The sequence below is a fragment of the Meriones unguiculatus genome, chromosome 4 (genome assembly GCF_030254825.1).
Source record: "Meriones unguiculatus strain TT.TT164.6M chromosome 4, Bangor_MerUng_6.1, whole genome shotgun sequence".
In the NCBI taxonomy this organism is placed as follows: Eukaryota; Metazoa; Chordata; class Mammalia; order Rodentia; family Muridae; genus Meriones; species Meriones unguiculatus.
This window is the reverse complement of record NC_083352.1, coordinates 27,211,019-27,227,968: the sequence shown is the minus strand read 5'-3', so window position 1 is coordinate 27,227,968 and position 16,950 is coordinate 27,211,019. Positions and strand designations below refer to the sequence as shown.

At 41.0% G+C, this 16,950-nt stretch overlaps 1 protein-coding gene across 2 annotated transcripts in view; it reads right to left on the bottom strand.

Annotated features, from left to right (window-relative positions):
* Positions 1 to 3,185: 3,185 nt before the first annotated feature.
* LOC110540875 (prolow-density lipoprotein receptor-related protein 1-like) overlaps positions 3,186 to 16,950 on the bottom strand; it is a 49,294-nt gene continuing 35,529 nt past the window's right edge. For both annotated transcript variants that reach the window (XM_021627668.2, XM_060381615.1), the window contains exons 22-33: positions 16,581 to 16,799; positions 16,047 to 16,230; positions 14,552 to 14,753; positions 14,313 to 14,477; positions 13,699 to 13,899; positions 11,864 to 12,413; positions 10,986 to 11,111; positions 7,308 to 7,418; positions 6,227 to 6,463; positions 5,436 to 5,859; positions 3,879 to 3,978; positions 3,186 to 3,276 (exon numbers count right to left, since the gene is read on the bottom strand). In XM_021627668.2, the coding sequence (XP_021483343.2) occupies positions 3,247 to 3,276; positions 3,879 to 3,978; positions 5,436 to 5,859; positions 6,227 to 6,463; positions 7,308 to 7,418; positions 10,986 to 11,111; positions 11,864 to 12,413; positions 13,699 to 13,899; positions 14,313 to 14,477; positions 14,552 to 14,753; positions 16,047 to 16,230; positions 16,581 to 16,799 (2,549 nt within the window). In that variant the 3' untranslated portion in view covers positions 3,186 to 3,246. The remainder of the gene's footprint in view (positions 3,277 to 3,878; positions 3,979 to 5,435; positions 5,860 to 6,226; positions 6,464 to 7,307; positions 7,419 to 10,985; positions 11,112 to 11,863; positions 12,414 to 13,698; positions 13,900 to 14,312; positions 14,478 to 14,551; positions 14,754 to 16,046; positions 16,231 to 16,580; positions 16,800 to 16,950) is intronic.

The following is a 16,950-nucleotide window of genomic DNA, read 5'->3' as shown; positions in this document are numbered from 1 at the left end:
AAGGTGAGCCAGCTGTCCCACTTGGAAAGCAGTGTGACTGGTGGAGAGAGGGCGTGAAAAAGTCACAACATCACTTCACAGGTGTCCAGCACCTTGGCCACTTGCATGGCTAATGCCCCTGCCAGGCCCCTCCCCACACCTTAACAGCCATTTATGCCATGGGGCTCCAAAACCCATTTCTCTTGTCAGTGGGCTACCAGGGGCTAACATGTGGTCTCTGCAGATGGTGGGAGCTTTGCCTTTATCAGCGTCATCTCCTCTAGCTGGAAAGACTGCCAGCTATTACCAGAGGACATCCTTCTCTTTAGCACCCTGAACGTAACAGTTAATTGCTCCACTGAGAGTGCACAAATACAGTTTGGACGGGACAGGCCCAGAAAGCTGATTGGCCTAAATGCTAGAGGTTTAACTGAGAGCCACGACCTGCGTATTCTGAGTTCTCAGTTTCTCTGAATTCCTGAAGCCTTCCAGGAGCTGAAATAGCAGGGATCCTCTCAGAATTCGCCTCTGCCTGGTTGTTTTCTATGAGAAGTATAAAGTGCCTGATTTAATTTTTAATGCTAGCGGACACACCAGTTCATGTTTGTGGTATGGCTTTGAGACTAGTGCATAGGCCCATCAACATTTCTAAAGACCCCCATTTTGCAGAAGAAAACTTGGAGATTTCACTTCTACCATAAGTTGACTGCTCTCTTTATTCATGTTATAAAAACAAGAGCTCCAAAACCTGCCACCTTAATTTCCATGTAAAAACAAACAAACAAAAAGCAACAACAACAAAACTTTAGGAAACGGACTTGAGTAAAAGGAATGCATTTATTTGCAATTTGGCTAAACCATGTTATTGTGCTGGCTAGTTTTATGTCCATTTGACACAAGCTAGAGTCATCCAAGATCTGGGAATCTCAACTGAGACCATGCCTCCGGAAGATTGGGCTCTATGCAGGCCTGTAGGACATTTTTTTAAATTGGTGATTGGTGTGGGAGAGGCTCAGTCCACTGCCAGTCCACTGTGGGTGTGGCTCCCTGTGGACAGCTGGTCCTGAGTTCTATAAGAGAGCAGGCTGAGCAAGCTCTTACACGGCACCCCTCCATGGCCTCTACATCAGCTCCTGCCTCCAAGTTCATGCCTTCTGAGGGCTCACTTGGCTGTGATTTAGGCTATATAAATCAAATAAACCCTTTCCTTTTCAAGTTGCTTTTGGTCATGGTGTTTCATCTTAGCAACAGTAACCCTAACTAAGCTATAAACTTGAGTTTCTGATAACACTGGGTGTAAAGAAACTGATAAATTAACACTTAGCGTAGACACTGTCACACTAGAAGGCTCTTATACTTTAAAATTCATCGTTTCTACCAGTAGATAAGACTGTGAAGTTGGCAAATCACTTCAGGAGGCAGGGATGGTTAGGAATGGTTTGATATAGTCATGAGACTCCATCCTAAAATCATGTTCTTCTGAAGAAAAGGACAGTCAGTGTGTATTATAAATTCTCAGAGGGGAGAAGCATTAAGGGATATGTTAAAATGGATTCAGACAGAGATAGTTTGGCATGTACTCATAGGAAAGAATAAATAGGCCAGACAGGGGTTGAGAGGGGCGGTACAGCATGCAGGGAGTTGATGACTATGGTCAGTAAGCTTCTGGCAAGCAAAGAAAATGGCAGGAACTCCTGGGGTCTGCACTGGAATCGGGGTCTGAGGCGTAACTGACAGTCACATTCAAGCGCTGAGCCTGCACACAGAAGCTGACTGACCAAGCCACATCACAAGGCCCGAGGAAGAAGGCCAAAGGTCCAGGGGGAACCCAGGCAGCAAGTCCATTCTATCTAAAGTGATACTAATCATGATGTACATCAGCTGCTTTGGTGCATGATTTTTTTTTTCATGGCATTTTCATGCATGTATGGACAAGTGAAGACGGAGACTTGTCAGGGGCAGAATGATCAGTAATGTAAGCTTTGAAAGGGTAGGAAAAACAAATTCTTTCTGTGGTCATGGGGACACAGGGTACTGGAAGATGGAGATGAGTTTTCTCTGGTACAGCTGAGCTTCTGTACAACTTAATGATGCTTGTCCTGTCTTCTAGCCAGAAAGACCCAGCACAGCGTCATCAGGAAGGGAGGCTTCCCTGGCATTTGTTCTTCAGATCAAGTTGATCTTTACTTAGATTTCATACCTCACTGAAGAGCATGGAATATTTTATATTCCATGAGTAATGAGTAATGAGCCCAGGGCTTTCTCGTTAGGCTTAGTAGCTTACACAAACTCATTCTGCAAGACAAAACGCAAAGGTCTAGAAAGGATTCCAAGCAAGGAAACTCTTCTAAATGATATTGGGTTTATTATAGTTTAGATTCATGAGACTGGACTCAGGGACCATGCTAAGCCATGAATAGGCATTGTACAGGACAAAGTTATTTGCCCAAGCTTGCTCCTACCGAATTTTAGACCATACTATCATTGTGACCCTATGGACATCACAAATTGAGTGCCTTTCATTCCCCATGAAGCAGTAATAACTTAGCAAAACCAGGGGATGTATTAGCAGGCCAAGTACTTGTGTGGTCCTCAGCAGAAAAGAGCTAGTTAGGATTAATTCTGGTGCAGCCTAAATTCTATGTTGATGACTACAGTATCCACCGACATTAATTTAAATAGCATGAGACATTCTCTGTGTCTAAGATTCTATTTCCACAAAGTGTATTTATCTGTTCCATTAGTTTCAGAATTGACTGCAATTGTCATAAAGGAAACAGTTTTTATAAATGAGTGACCACCTAGGAGTGAAATTTACCTGGGGTGGGGATACTGGACAACAAATGCGTGAACATTTGCCACTCTACAGAAACTCGGCTTTCACTGGAATGACAAGAACTTCACTCTCTTTGGTAGACTAAGAAAGTAGTTCAGAAGACTAACTATCTCAAAGTCAGCTTTAGAGTCAAGATTTAAATCAAGAAGTTCAGGCCGGCACTGGGTCAGCTGACTGGCACGAAACAGTACTTGCAGCTGGGTCATAGGGCAAGCTACATTGAACCCTCACTGTATCTAAGAGGCTACAGTTCTCTAAAACCCACGAGCAAAACCAGGATGACCGACTCTAATTTCAGAAGGAATCACCTGAAGAAGTAATCAGCATTTACCACAAACTGTGGAGGAAGTTAAGACAGCATACAAGAAACTGGATAAGCAATATTTATTTATGGAAACATTTCAGCTCTTTTTGTTGTTGTTTTGATGAGGTCATTCAGCTTGTAAAGAGGTTAAAGATTCCTGTGGGGGAAAAGAATTGAAGTTAGAGAACACCTGTTGCATTTGTAGAAAACAAGAGAATGGAGTTGGTGAGACTTCGAGATATTAGCAGAAAGGGCCTGGAGAGATGACTCAGAGGTTAAGAGCACTGTCTGCTCTTCCAAACCTCCTCAGTTCAATTCCAATTCCCAGCAACCACATGGTGGCTCCCAACCATCTGTAATGAGATCTGGTGCCCTCTTCTGGCAAGCAGGCACACATGTAGGCAGATCATTGTGTACAGAATAAATAAATAAATCTTCAAGAGATATTAGCAAAGACCACAGGGATGGGATACCTAAGTTTGGGGAGGGGGTGTAACTCTAAAACCTAATAGCACCCCATCCCACTCCAAAAATCATTAGCCCCAGGTGCACTCTGCTGAGATGTCTGAGTTGCTATTTCATTCATGCTTTGTTTTAATTCTCCAAAGCAGAGCTGAGGACCAAAGACTCAGTAAGCAGAAGTTTAGCATAAAGAACAGCCACATTCACTCAGCATGGACCTTTCATAAGGGCGTTTTTTAAGAATGTCTCACCAACCCTATTATTCCTCAGAGAGATTCCCCAGACTCCTCAGCATACCTGCTCATCGTAGACTTCATTGACAAAGGTCTCACTATTCATTAGATTTTCCTCTTCTTGATTATTTTCTTTATCATAGTCCAAATTTCTTGATGATGTTCTACAATCAAAGAAACCATGTCAAAAGAATAGTTTTCGAAGAAACCAAGATTAAAATATTATCACAGTGATAATATTATCACTCAGTTTCTAAGAACTTTTCTTGCTCTTGCAGAGGACCCGAATTCAGTTTCTAATAGCCAGATGAAGTCTCAAAACTGTCTGGAACTCCAGTTCCAAGGATATAACAGTCTCTTCTGGCTTTTGAAAGCACTGTACATACATAATAGACATGCATTCACCCAAGCAAATACTCATGCATACAACATAAAAAGAAATAAATCTAAAAATATATAATTACTTATCCACTGTCAGGGTGAATTACATACAAATTATGTTTCATCTTAATTTTCTCTTAAATAAAGAAAATGATCAATAATGGATGATACTTGGGTCAATTATTATTTCCTACTAGGCAAATACAGCATTGATTCTCCCCTGAAGGAAACGCAGTGACCAGTCAATGAGAAATAACTTCAAGGACAGGTACGGGGCAGTGGGACACAAGTGAAATAGGAGAGCAGGTAAACAGAGCAGAAGGACCAAGAGTGGACCAGTAACACATTAACTAGCATTTGGTAGGGCTTGTTCATTCTCCTGCCTTTTCTTCAGTCTGTGAATAAGAGGCAGAACATCACAGAAGCTTCTAAAGCATTAGGCCCCATTATAATTCTTCATGTGCTGGCTGCCTAATGTTCCTTCTCAGAATGTCCAATCACTTTTTTCAAACAAACCTTCCTACTCTCCATCTTATGTGACAAGTACCATTTTGCTATTGCTTGCTTCTTTAATGAATTTCTTGCCTATGGATAAAACTTACTATAAATTCTTTACAGTATTCCTGAGTTTCACCTCTAGGCATAGGCTAAGTTGTACCCCACCAATGCCCCCAAATCCATGAGATGTAGATGGTAGAGCCTTTAATGTAGATAGTAGTGTTAAATGTGGCCAGAAGGATGAACCCCACACAACATGACTGTGTCTCCCTAAGAGGCGGTGCAGACACACAGAGAGGGGAAGACATTGTGAAGGAGAAAGGGAGCTACCAACGTCTATCAGCCAAGAAGAAAAACAACAAAACCAAGCAATGTGCCTTGACTTCCTGAAAACGTGTGTCCATGCTCTCTGTGATACCCAGCCTGGCATCCTGGCAAATGAACAACCTCCTACCAAACATCCCTGCAATATCTGGTTCTAGCCAATTGTGTCATAGATGGACAGTTTCCTCGCTTTCATTCCTGCAGCTTCACTGCCACAGCCGTTAAAGCCGATTTTACCCTTGCCTACCCTGCATCACACACTTCAGGTCTCACTCAAGGACATGGACCCAATTACTATTTTCCCAGGTTACTTAACAGGTGCCTCATCATCTAAACCCTTCCCCAGAAAACGAACTCCTGGAGTTCTTAAATCTTAAATCTTAAATCTTCAAACCCACTCATTTTACTAGTCACTTGCCTCTTGAATTTACGCTTTCTTCTGAGATGTAGAGACAGCCCCAGAACTGCCAGAACAGCTGATAAAGCAATGACTGCACCCAGGGCTACATAGCCCATGGCAGGGCCCCGGGATACTTCTTGGCAGAACTCTCCACCATACTCCATCAGGCAGCGGCATCTCCTCAGCTTTCCTTCCACAGTGCAGATCCCTCTCCCATTGCAAAAGTCTTGGCTACAGGGCATATGTGTTGCCTTCTGTAGATCCTTGGACTTGACAGTTTCCACTGTTTTTCTGACAGGGTGTCTCATTCCTTCTTGTCCTAGATGTACGTCCGTGGTAGACTCAGCAGCCTGGGAAAGTTCAAAAGCTTCAGGTGTCAACCTTTCCCAAGCTTCTGGCTTCTTAAGCATTGATGTTGAATGGGGTCTACTTGGGTTCATACCTACAAAGACCAAGACAGATGGAATCACTTGCACAACATTCTTCCCCTAGATTGTGGTTAGTTACTCAGTCATTCTATTTAAATTGGTGAAATCAAAGCCCCTTCAAACAATATAAAGCTGCCCAGCCTCTTGTAGCTTACTCTCATGCCCCCTGTCCTGACAACCAAAGGCATATTAGCTTTCCAGAGGAATGTCCAGCAATTTATATCCAGTTGCTCACAAGTAGAGATTTCAAGTTCTCCAGTAACAAAAACCAGTGTTAATATGGCAGTGAACTGTAGGATGAGGGATAGTAATGAATTGGATATTTCCAAAAGCCATGAACACCCACCGACGCACGGTCAGTGCTGGGTAAGGGGTACTCACAGTCCAGTTCATCAGATCCATCCAGGCAGTCAACATGCCCATTGCAAACTTGCTCCTTGGAAATGCACCTCTGGCCATCCTTACAGCATTGTGACAGCAGAGAGCACTGGACAGCTTCTACACATGTGTGGCCATCAACCAAGCAGTAGCCACTGGGACACCTGCAAGTCTTGCCCTCAGGATTTGGCAAGCAGATGTGACTGCATCCTCCATTGTCTTTTGAACAGCTGTTGTTACCTGTATAAGCCCACCCCCAATTCCCAACCCCAAAAATATATTAAGTGAGATTAGGCTCTGACGAAGTTGTCTACAAGCTTTTTACCAATACATTGCTAGCAGATGTTTCCAGCAAATTAGGTAGCCTTTCAATTTGGTTCCTTTTAGTTAAAAAGGCTCTATGTAACTGATAAGTCTTCATAGATCAATGTGGGTTAAATGCTTAACAAGGTACCACCTTGAGAATTGAGGGGATAACTTAATCATTCATGACTATGTTGTTGGCATGCATCACTCAAACTCATCCAGTGACAAGGCCAGAAAGGCCTAGGAAATGAAAGAGTGGAAGGATACCACTAAAGAGTACTATAGGACTCTAGTCTCTTCCTCTTTTGCTTTTCAGACATGAAGAGAACAGATTTTCTCTGCCACATGCTCCTGTTATAAAGTGTTGCTTTGCCATAGACCCCATAGCAAGGCGGCAGACCATTTTCAGACTGAAACCTGGAAAACAACAAGTCAGAAAAACTTTCCCTTCTGTAGAAGTCAGCTGTCTCCATATGTGTTATAGTAATAGCTATGGAAAGCTAACACATCATGTCTACCAACTTCCAGCCCAGTGGATTTACCACGGCTTTGTTTGATAGCCAGTTAATGAGACAATGGTGCCAATGGTATACATAACCCAGACTCTAGAGAACTGCATACAGGCAGGAGCATTGCATAGACCAGAAAGACGTTTAATACGGAGTGTCTTAAGACAATGGGAAACACAAAGACATTCCAAGGAGATGGGAGGATGGAATGTCCCCTCCGTGGAAACTCAGTAGGCTGCAATGTTTTCACACACTAGATGTGTACTTACCCTGTTGACTGAGAATACTGTACACTTTTAAGTCTACAATTTTTTGGTCTATTTGGAACCACTGGTTTTCTGAGATTCGTGCTTTGTTGTACCAAACTTTGGTGATCTGGCCTGAAACAAAATAAAATCCATGGCAGAACCGTTTCCTAGGCAAAGAAATGTGCAGCAGAAGTATTTTAACTCATTCATGTGGTCCAATGAGACAAAAAGAACTTTTCAGAAGACATACATATTTTTCTGAGTTTCATTGTGAGAAAAAAAATTCTGAGAGAACTTTTGAAAACTATAAACTTCCAACCACAGCAAAGTTGAGTGTTAGGCATTTGTGGTGGCACACACTTATAATCCCAGCACTCAGGAGGCTGAGACAGAAGGGGCCAACTTGGGCTACACTGTCTCAAAAAGTAAGCACACAAAAATAAACATTCAAAGTTGCATGTCATTAGATTATGACTAGAACATCAATAGATATTAGACTAGATAATTAGAATGTCTGACACCTAAATACAGTCTATGTGATTAAGGAAAGTATCTCAAAATTCTTTATAACATACCTCCAGAGATGCCTCATTTGTGGGAGTTGTGAGGGATCCTAAAGTGGATGGATGGGAAGGGGCTCATCACATTTCTCAGATCTTCTGGGAAATGATCTGAAAACTAGTTTTGCTATGGCTGATAGGCACTTGGAAATTTAAGGGAACAGGTTTATTTTAAATCTTTTCTACACTTTTATCAAGTCTAGATACTTATTAGAAGGTTATTCACAGGGATCTATCATAGACACAGCAACATACTAGAACATTATGATTTTGGACAACACGGTAGAAATCTTAGAAATGCCCAGATAAAGCTCTGTGTGTCAGAAAAGCAGAAGCAGGAGAAAGTGGAAGAAGGAAATCAATAGATAGGGAGCAGGGCTTTGTGAAAGACTGTAGGGAATAAGAATAAACCATAAATAGTAAACATGTATGAAAATGTCACAATGAAACCCATTTTTTTACATGAGCATACAAGTAGAAAAAGTACATACAAAAGGGCATACAGATTAGAAAAGGTAATTTAAGATGAAAATAGAAAGAATGTTGTATAATCCATCTAGTATCTCATGTTTACTTTGTCAACTAAGACATGTATTGTCATTTGATTGGTAAGCCGAAACAACTAGTAACTGAGGGTGGGCATGCCACCTAGATCCAACTCCTGGCCCTGTTCTCTCTGGACTAGGGTTGACCAAAGGTCCATGTGTTGAAGACTTGGTCTCCAGCTTGGGGTTAAGGCAAAAAAAGTTAGATTATTAATGGTATGCCCTAGGTAGGAATTCTAGGTCGCTGGTCTTCCTCTTTCTCTCTCCTTTGTATATTGATGTAAAAGTAGGTATTTTTAATGCATTCGTATAAAGTTTGGTATATTAATACAGTATACTAGGTAGGTTAATTGTTAATCAACTCATGGTCATGTCAGACACTAATCTAATTTATAACAGTAATAGACATCCTAGGTTTAACAGATAGATATGATTCTATAGATAGATAAGTCTTCAAAAACCTCAGAGACCTACAGAATATGGCATTTAAAAATGGTTTTATTATTTTAAGGATCCTTTGACAATGAGGCATCTGGCAGCACCCCGTCTACCTCAAAGAAGATGATGAACATCAAAGGACCTCCACATAGAGATGGCTTCAATGTGATAAACCAGCCATTCAGGCAAAGGAAATGCCCTTGCTTCTAGGACAGACAGAATTCTACATAAAATGGGCAAGCTTAAATGCAGGACAGATTGACTGCCTAGCTCTGCCAAGACAGGGTAAGCAAGTCCTAAATAGTTCCTGTTTCATATATATGTCTGTCAAAGGCACTGAGCTAAAAGGCTGAAGATGGTGCTCCAATATTATAGAGTTTTGGGTGGCTATTGTCTCTGTTATTTGTTTGTTTTGTTTTGGAAGCTAATAAGATGTACTTCCTACTTACTTAGATAATTAATTTTATTCCTTCTCAAGTCTCTGATGGAGTTGAAGACCAGAGAGTCATAGGTTTATAATTAGCTTAGTTGCTTAGGAATTAAAGAGATGTTTTAGGTCTAGATAGATGTTTTTAGATTGATAGATAAAAAACTATAATAAAAAGTAATTTAGGTACAAAGCCTTAGACCCTCATAGATAAGATAGATATTTTCTTCAAGATTGCCAAATACATTTAGACTAGACATCATATATATATATGTATATATAAGATTACATATATATAATATATAATATATTATAATATATAATATAATATAATATAAAGATATATATATCTTACATACATACAAAATATATGTAATCTTACATACTGGTTTTTATAATTGTTTCATAATTATTCTTACTGTATAAAATGGCCTTTTTATTTATACAGTAAAGGGGAATTGTTAGGGATTGGTCTGGTGCTTGTATTTTGATGCTAATTACTGGCCCTCAAGATCTGGTTTCTTCCTGGATACACCTGTCCTTGTTTTATAAACCTGCCTAAGATATTCTATCTCATCCATCGATTGATTAAAAAGCCTAAACCTGGGCAGGGCAGAATGGGGTAGGTGTAGCTAAGGTTCCAGGGCTTTGAGAACAGGAGAATCATGGGAAACAGACAGAAAGATGGGAAGAGAGGAAGAAGGGGGACGCCACAATGGGTTAGTGTGGAGAAGAAACAGCATGGTCTGAGAGGAAGGACTCCAGGGATGGCATGGATGGAGAAAACACTAAGATAAACAAAAATATAAGCACGTATTAATAAGTTGGGAAGGTAGCCCAAATAGGAATGGTTAAGGTAAATGGCATTGGATGGGGGCAGGGAGGTGGATGGTGAGGTTATTTGAGACAGTGTAGGTGAAATCTCTACCCAACCCAAGGTAAATAAGGCAACTATAAAATTTAACAGGTGTCTGTGTCTTATTAATTGTGATAGCAAGTTAAATAATAGCATCGTAATAATTATAGGGCTAAGAATAATAAACATTATATAGCCCAACACCACTTTTATTTACTACAACACTCATTGCTTTTTGCCTCCATGGAGGAGCTGGTTTCTTCACCACATGATCCATCATGACATTCTTCCTCACCAAAGATCCAAATGCAGGGACAAGGGGACTGAAACCCATGAAACTACTCATCCAAATCAAACTTTTTCCTCATAAAGTTGGTTGTCATGGGTATTTTGTCAAGTGACAGACTGATAACACAACAGTAAAAATCATATGAAATAGAGAAATCTCAGGACCTAAGCTTATTCATATAGAGAAGTAGTTCTCAACCCATGGATAGCGACTGTTTGGAGTCCACATATCAGATATCCTGCCTACCCGATATTTACATTATATTTAGTACCAATAGCAAAATTATACTTATGAAACAGCAACAAGAATAATTTTATGGTTGGGGCTCACCGCAACATGAAGAACTGTATTAGAAGGTAGCCGCATTAGGAAGATTGAGAACCACTGATACAGAGAATAACCACATAAGTGAAAGGCCCTCCAAGTCACAGATGCACTGCTACACCTCCTTCTGTAATCTAGGAAGGTCAGACATCCGCTAAAAGAGAGACACTGCTAGGGACAGGTGTGAAGCAGAGACTGATACTCTTTGGATTGCAGGAGTAAATTCAGATCACAGTTTGGTCTACACCACTGAGACCTACCATCGCCAACTGTTGTCCATAACATCGTGTCTTGACCACATGCAAAGAGGTGAAGACCCTTAAGTCCTTGATGGTCCACTCTGTATCTTGAGCCATCTACTTGAATACTTTGTATAAGGCCCTGCCCTGCGAAGAGATGGTCAGTTAATTTCATTTAGTGTTAATAGCTCTACTATATCCGGAAGCCTGCTATATCTTGTCCCAGCTTCAGGATGACACTGTTTGCCATCCAAACTCTGAAATGGTCTCTCTTATTTGCCTCTCCATAACAGTGATTCACAATGGTTTATTTATACACACACATATGATAGATGAGGTGATGTGTTTGTACATGATGAATAGGTATGTAAGTCATGTGTTTATATGTGAGTGCAGGGATATTTGTGTCTCAGTATACATATTAAAGTCAGCGAACAAAGCCAGGTTTCTAGCTTTACTTTCTATCTTGTTTGAGGCAGGGGCTCTTTATTGTTTGCTACCTCAGAAACCAGGCTAGCTGGCAAATAAACTGCCACCTCCATTATCAGGACAACTGGGATTACCAACATATGCGCCTATGCCCAGATTTACATGGATTCTTGGCATCTAAACTCAGGTCTTCAGGTTTGCAAGGCAGGTGCTTTCCCCACTGAACCATCCCCCCATTATCATTCACGTATTTTGAGTTCTCAGTCTTTTCTTTTACAAAGGGGCAGTTGCATGGCGCTGTGGCTTGTACCCTGCTGCTTAGGAATAGATCTATTTGTCTCTACTGTGTTGGCAGAGTCAGGAGATCTGAAAGTTCTTTGATGTTATAGCTGAAGGTCATTGACCAGAACTTCATTATTCAGTACAGGTCTGTGAGGTTCATATTTAGGGTGCAGATATTAATTGCTTACCAGTATCAGCCCAGTACACTCGGGTCCCTGCATCTGAAAAGGCCAGGCCCACAGGCACCTGGGATTTCAGCCATAGCACCTTTCTCCGGCTGCCATCCATAGAGGCACATTCAATGCTGGAGCCATCTCTCCCTTCATCCTGCAAACCCAGGTCTGCCAAGCACATGACAGCAGTAGGTGGGTGGAGGACAATAGAGGCTGGGTGATGAAGGTTTTCCCTGAGCAAAATAGTGGGATACTGGCCGGTAGAGGAAGCAACATTGATGGAGGGATTCTCACTGTCAATCCAATATATGTTTCCACTCAGCCAGTCCAGAGCAAAGTCAATCACTGTCCCCTTCGCAGAGATGACCCTCTGCCAGGAGAGTACCCCTGGTTCTTTCAGCCTCAGTAGCCTGATGTCATTGGTATTGAGTTCTGACAGGTAGAGGGCCTTTTCCTGGACGAGATAATCCATGGATGCAAGCTGATTGACACTGGTAAAGGGAAGTGTTCTGTGTTCTGGTACGGTTGTTTGTTGTGAGGTAGTCTTGAGATTTTTCAGATAGATCTATTGGGAAAATTAGGTGGAGAACACTAATCAAGTCTACTCCAACTGTTTAATCTCAATATGGCATTAGTGGTAGGATATTTTAGTATAATATTCATTTATTTTTTTAAAAAATTATGTATATATACATCTTAAAATTTTATTTACTTTACATCCCAATTGCAGCATCCCCTCACTCCTCTCCTCCCACCCCCTGCCATCCTTCTATCCTCCCCTTTTCCTCAGAAAAGGCACAAAAAAGGGAGACCTCTCAGGTGCTAGGTTTCTAAAATAAATATTTTCAGGCATTCTATCTTCTGAAAACAGAAAGCAATTGATTTGTTCCTTTCCTGGAGCCTCTACCATTGAGAATTCCTGAAATCCATGTGTCTTAGTCATCATATTGCTTTAATGAAAACCATGACCAAAAACAAGTTGGGGAGAAAAGGGTTTATTTGGCTTATGCTTTCACATCATAGTTCATCATCAAAAAGTGTCAAGGCAAGAAACTCAAAGAAGGAAGAAACCTGAAGGCAGGAGCTGATGCTGAGGCCATCTGGCTTTCTTATAGAACCCAAGGCAGCCAGTCCAGGGATGGCACAACCATAATGGGCTGGGCCCACCCACGTCAACCATGAATTATGAAAATGTCCTACAGCTGGATCTCACAAGGCATTTTTTTTAATCAATTGAAGATACGATCTCTCTTAAAGGTATTTCTCTTTAAATGACACTTATTAATTATTATCACACCGACTCTGGAGCTGTTCTTCAACCCCAACATCTGTACCATTGTTTTACAAAACCAAGCACTGACATATCCTCTAGGGAGGGGCCTGCTTGTTTGTAATTTTAGCCTCTATTAATTTAAGACATGATTCTTCACAAAACATGCTTCCTCCCCAGGCTGGAGCCCAGGGAGCTGCTTGAATTGGAACTGATCAGAATCCCCATAAACATTTAGGTAATTAAACAGGACCACACGTGCTCTCTGCTTCCTAACCTGGCTGTGTCCCACATACTAAGTAGATCTTAGAGGAATTTAAATTTAAAATGCACATCATTTTCATTTAAGCATTTCAAGAAACCTTACTTTGGTCACCCTATCCCTTTTCAGATCGAGATGTTTTACGTCACAAGGATATCCGGTGCACAGTGACTACTAAGACATAAGTTGTGTTTTAAGAATTTTCCAAGTGAAAGGGACTCTGCCATTTATAACTGGAGGTGGGGAAGTCTAACACTGGAAGACAGAAGCAGAATGCAAACCAAGTGTAGGCATGCCAGGAAAGCTCTAGACCTGTACCTGGGTGAGAACACTGGGCAACACCAGGAAAAGAAACTCAGACTCTTGTGGGGAGACACAGGTGATCCCATCTTCTGCCAGCAGTAGGCCAACCGGGCAGTGACAACTTCCCTTGGCACGTGGGCTCAGAAGGCACAAGTGAGAGCATTCTACATCAAGACAAGGACTAGAAGACCTGGGCTGAAGGACCTCATGCATTATCTGAAAAAAAAAGAAAGAAAGAGAAAGAAAGAAAGAAAGAAAGAAAGAAAGAAAGAAAGAAAGAAAGAAAGAAAAAGAAATCTTGATGCTGCTACATGCTAAATCCTTTCAAGCAGAAAGTCAACCAATTCTTTTCTCCTCTTCTCCCTCTCTTTTCCCTCTTCCTTCACTCCTTCCCTTTCTCCCTACTTTGTACCTTCTTTCCCTTCTACCTTTGTCTGTGTCCTGAGGATTAAACACAGGGTCTTATGCCTGCTTAGCATGTACCACTCTACCTCGGAGGTACAGCCACAGCCCCAATAATGCCCTCAGTCAGTGTGGATGGATGCCACTACACTTGGTGATTGGGTAGCTCATAGACAAAGCCTTTCTGAAGCAGATAAGGGAGGTGTTTTAAAGAGTACTCTACATACCTTGAGTCCAAAGGGCTGTTCAGAACGCTTGACGAGGACAGCTCTGCCCTTGCCTGTTACCTTCTCCACACTCTGTATTGTTCTTGTCTTTGGGTCAGACCAGAAGACTTCATCTTCAAACACAGCGACTGAAAAGGGGCTCTTGATTCGAGTTAGCTGCATCATCTACAATGGTGAAGGTGAGTTTTATACAGGACACATGATATTTCAACTGAGCCTAATGTCAAAAGGACACTTACACTAATGCCACTGCCATCGAGGTTGACAGAACCAATGCAGTGAAGTTTCTCATCAGACCAGAATATCTTCCAACTTAACCGGTCAAGAGCTAGGCTAGTTGGCCGACCAAGGCCTTGATTGACAAGTATCTTTCTGCTGCTACCATCCATTCCAGCTTGTTCTATCTGAGGTTCTTCTCCAATTTCAGACCAGTACATCAATCTGTGTGAATAAAAGCCAGCGTTAAAGTAGTATATTGCCTTGGAGAAAACATTGAATGAACATTTTAAACATCTTGAACATCTTGAAATGCTGACTTACAAAGAATAAAAAGATTCCAAATGGATCTAAAAAAAAATAGTGCCTTAGAATTTAATGTCATCATTGCAAAAAGGAAAAATACTGACTTATGGTTCAATTAATTCTCCCCTCAACTTTTTAGTAGTCCAGTTTCTTAAGTTTAATTGTGAAATGTTAAAAGGAAGTTTTTTTCTTGAAATGTTATGGTGATTGTTTAATTGTCATTAATTATTACAATAATCTTGGGAGTACAATAGTCCATAGCCTGGAAACTCTCCAGGGAACTTACCAGTTTTTTTCTTAACTAGAAGATAGGAAGAAAGAGAGAGAGAGAGAGAGAGAGAGAGAGAGAGAGAGAGAGAGAACGAAAGAGAAAGAAAGAAAATCAGAAAAAAATAAAAATTAGGCTGTAAGTAGTTTTACAAGTTGTCATGGGTGGATGTGTACATGAGACTTCAGTATTGGCTATGTGGCCTAGAAACTATTGCTAGAAACATGCTGATAATTCCTGATAAGATGTGTTAAAAAGGTAAGAAAAAGGATATCAAAAGTGGGTTATCAATGGACTCTAGATTTTCTGTATCTTTTTCTTATGTTTGATACACATATAGTCATCCCAATGATAAAATGGGAGTGTTAACTTGTGTGCCTTTGGGCAGGAGAGATGGATTAATGACAAAAGTTCTTGCCTTGAAGTCTGAACACATGAGTTCAATTCTTGGAAACCAAATGATGGGAAGGTAGAATCAGCCTCTACAAGTTGTCTGTAACTTCTACACATGTACCATGGCACTGGAACACACACACACTAAATTTTTAAATTATAAAATTACATGCTTTTTCAGAAAAAAAAATACTGTAACTGGAATTACTCAAGCTTAAGTCAAATCTAAACCATCATAAATTAACCATTTTTACTAGCTCCCTTCTTTCCTCATCTGCAATTTCAAAACCATAACTGTGTTCAGAGAGTCCTTTTGTTTGTCTTAGAAACTGCTGGTTGACCACAGCATGAATTGCACTTGGAACGTTCCCCAAAGTTTTGAAACGTTTAATAGCCACCCATTGGGTTGATGCCATTCAGCATTAAATCTAAAACCCTGACTCATTTTCAACTCACTCATTCTGGACTGAGCTAACGCAAGCATCAAAGTAGAACCAGGGAGGAATAATGAGCTTAAGGCTCTTGACCAGGTGTCTTGACACCTGACTCACCCATTCAGGGGATCCAAAGCCAAAGCCTGGGGCTGAATCACATCATCATCCACGACAACTGTGTACTCAGATTTTTCTCTACCAACAGCAGTTAGCTGAATTGCCAAAATCTGGCCAGCTCTCCCATCAGTCCAGTAGAGATTTCTTCCAATCCAGTCAACCCCTATACAGTCTGGCTTTATCCCTAAAGAGACCATTCGACAGGTGTGCTTATGCTAGATTGTAACTTCAGTACGTTCTAGACTTGCATGCTGCAGGCATTCATTTTCCAACTGCTGTATGCATATCCAACCGAGAAAATTATTAATAAGTAACAAAATACATCATTAAAGCAGTGGGTGATGGTTTGCAGCTTGGTAGAACCCAAGTCCACTGAGATGACAATGGATGTGTCTTTCTATTTCTCACTAACCAGCAAAGCCATGGTCTCTTTCAATTGAAGAGACAGAACCCAACCCATGTTTTCATTCACTGTCCCTCATTGTTGCTGTTTCTGTTCTCAGCACGTAATGAGAGCTTTCCAGATGGACTTACCTCTCACCACCATCCCATCCTTCTTCGTGGCCATGCTTATCCACCTTATACTTTCTGCTTTGGGATCTGCCCAGAAGATTTTCTGATCCAATAAATCATAGTCCACAGAGTAAATAGCCAGGTTCTTGTCTGTAATTGCCAGGATATCTTCTTTTAAGCTTCTCAGTCCAGAAAGGAAAAGGTTAAACTCAATAGAAGCAAGCAGAATTGGCTCAGCACCTGCCAAAAAGAAATGGCTTTCAACGGGATCATAAAGGAGTTTGTACAGAGACTATCAGCATGGGCTTACGAATGAAAGAATATGACAGACTACACAGCCTTTGGCTTACTCTTGCCAAGGCTGGGCTGTCAATTAGCTCAAACAAAAAAA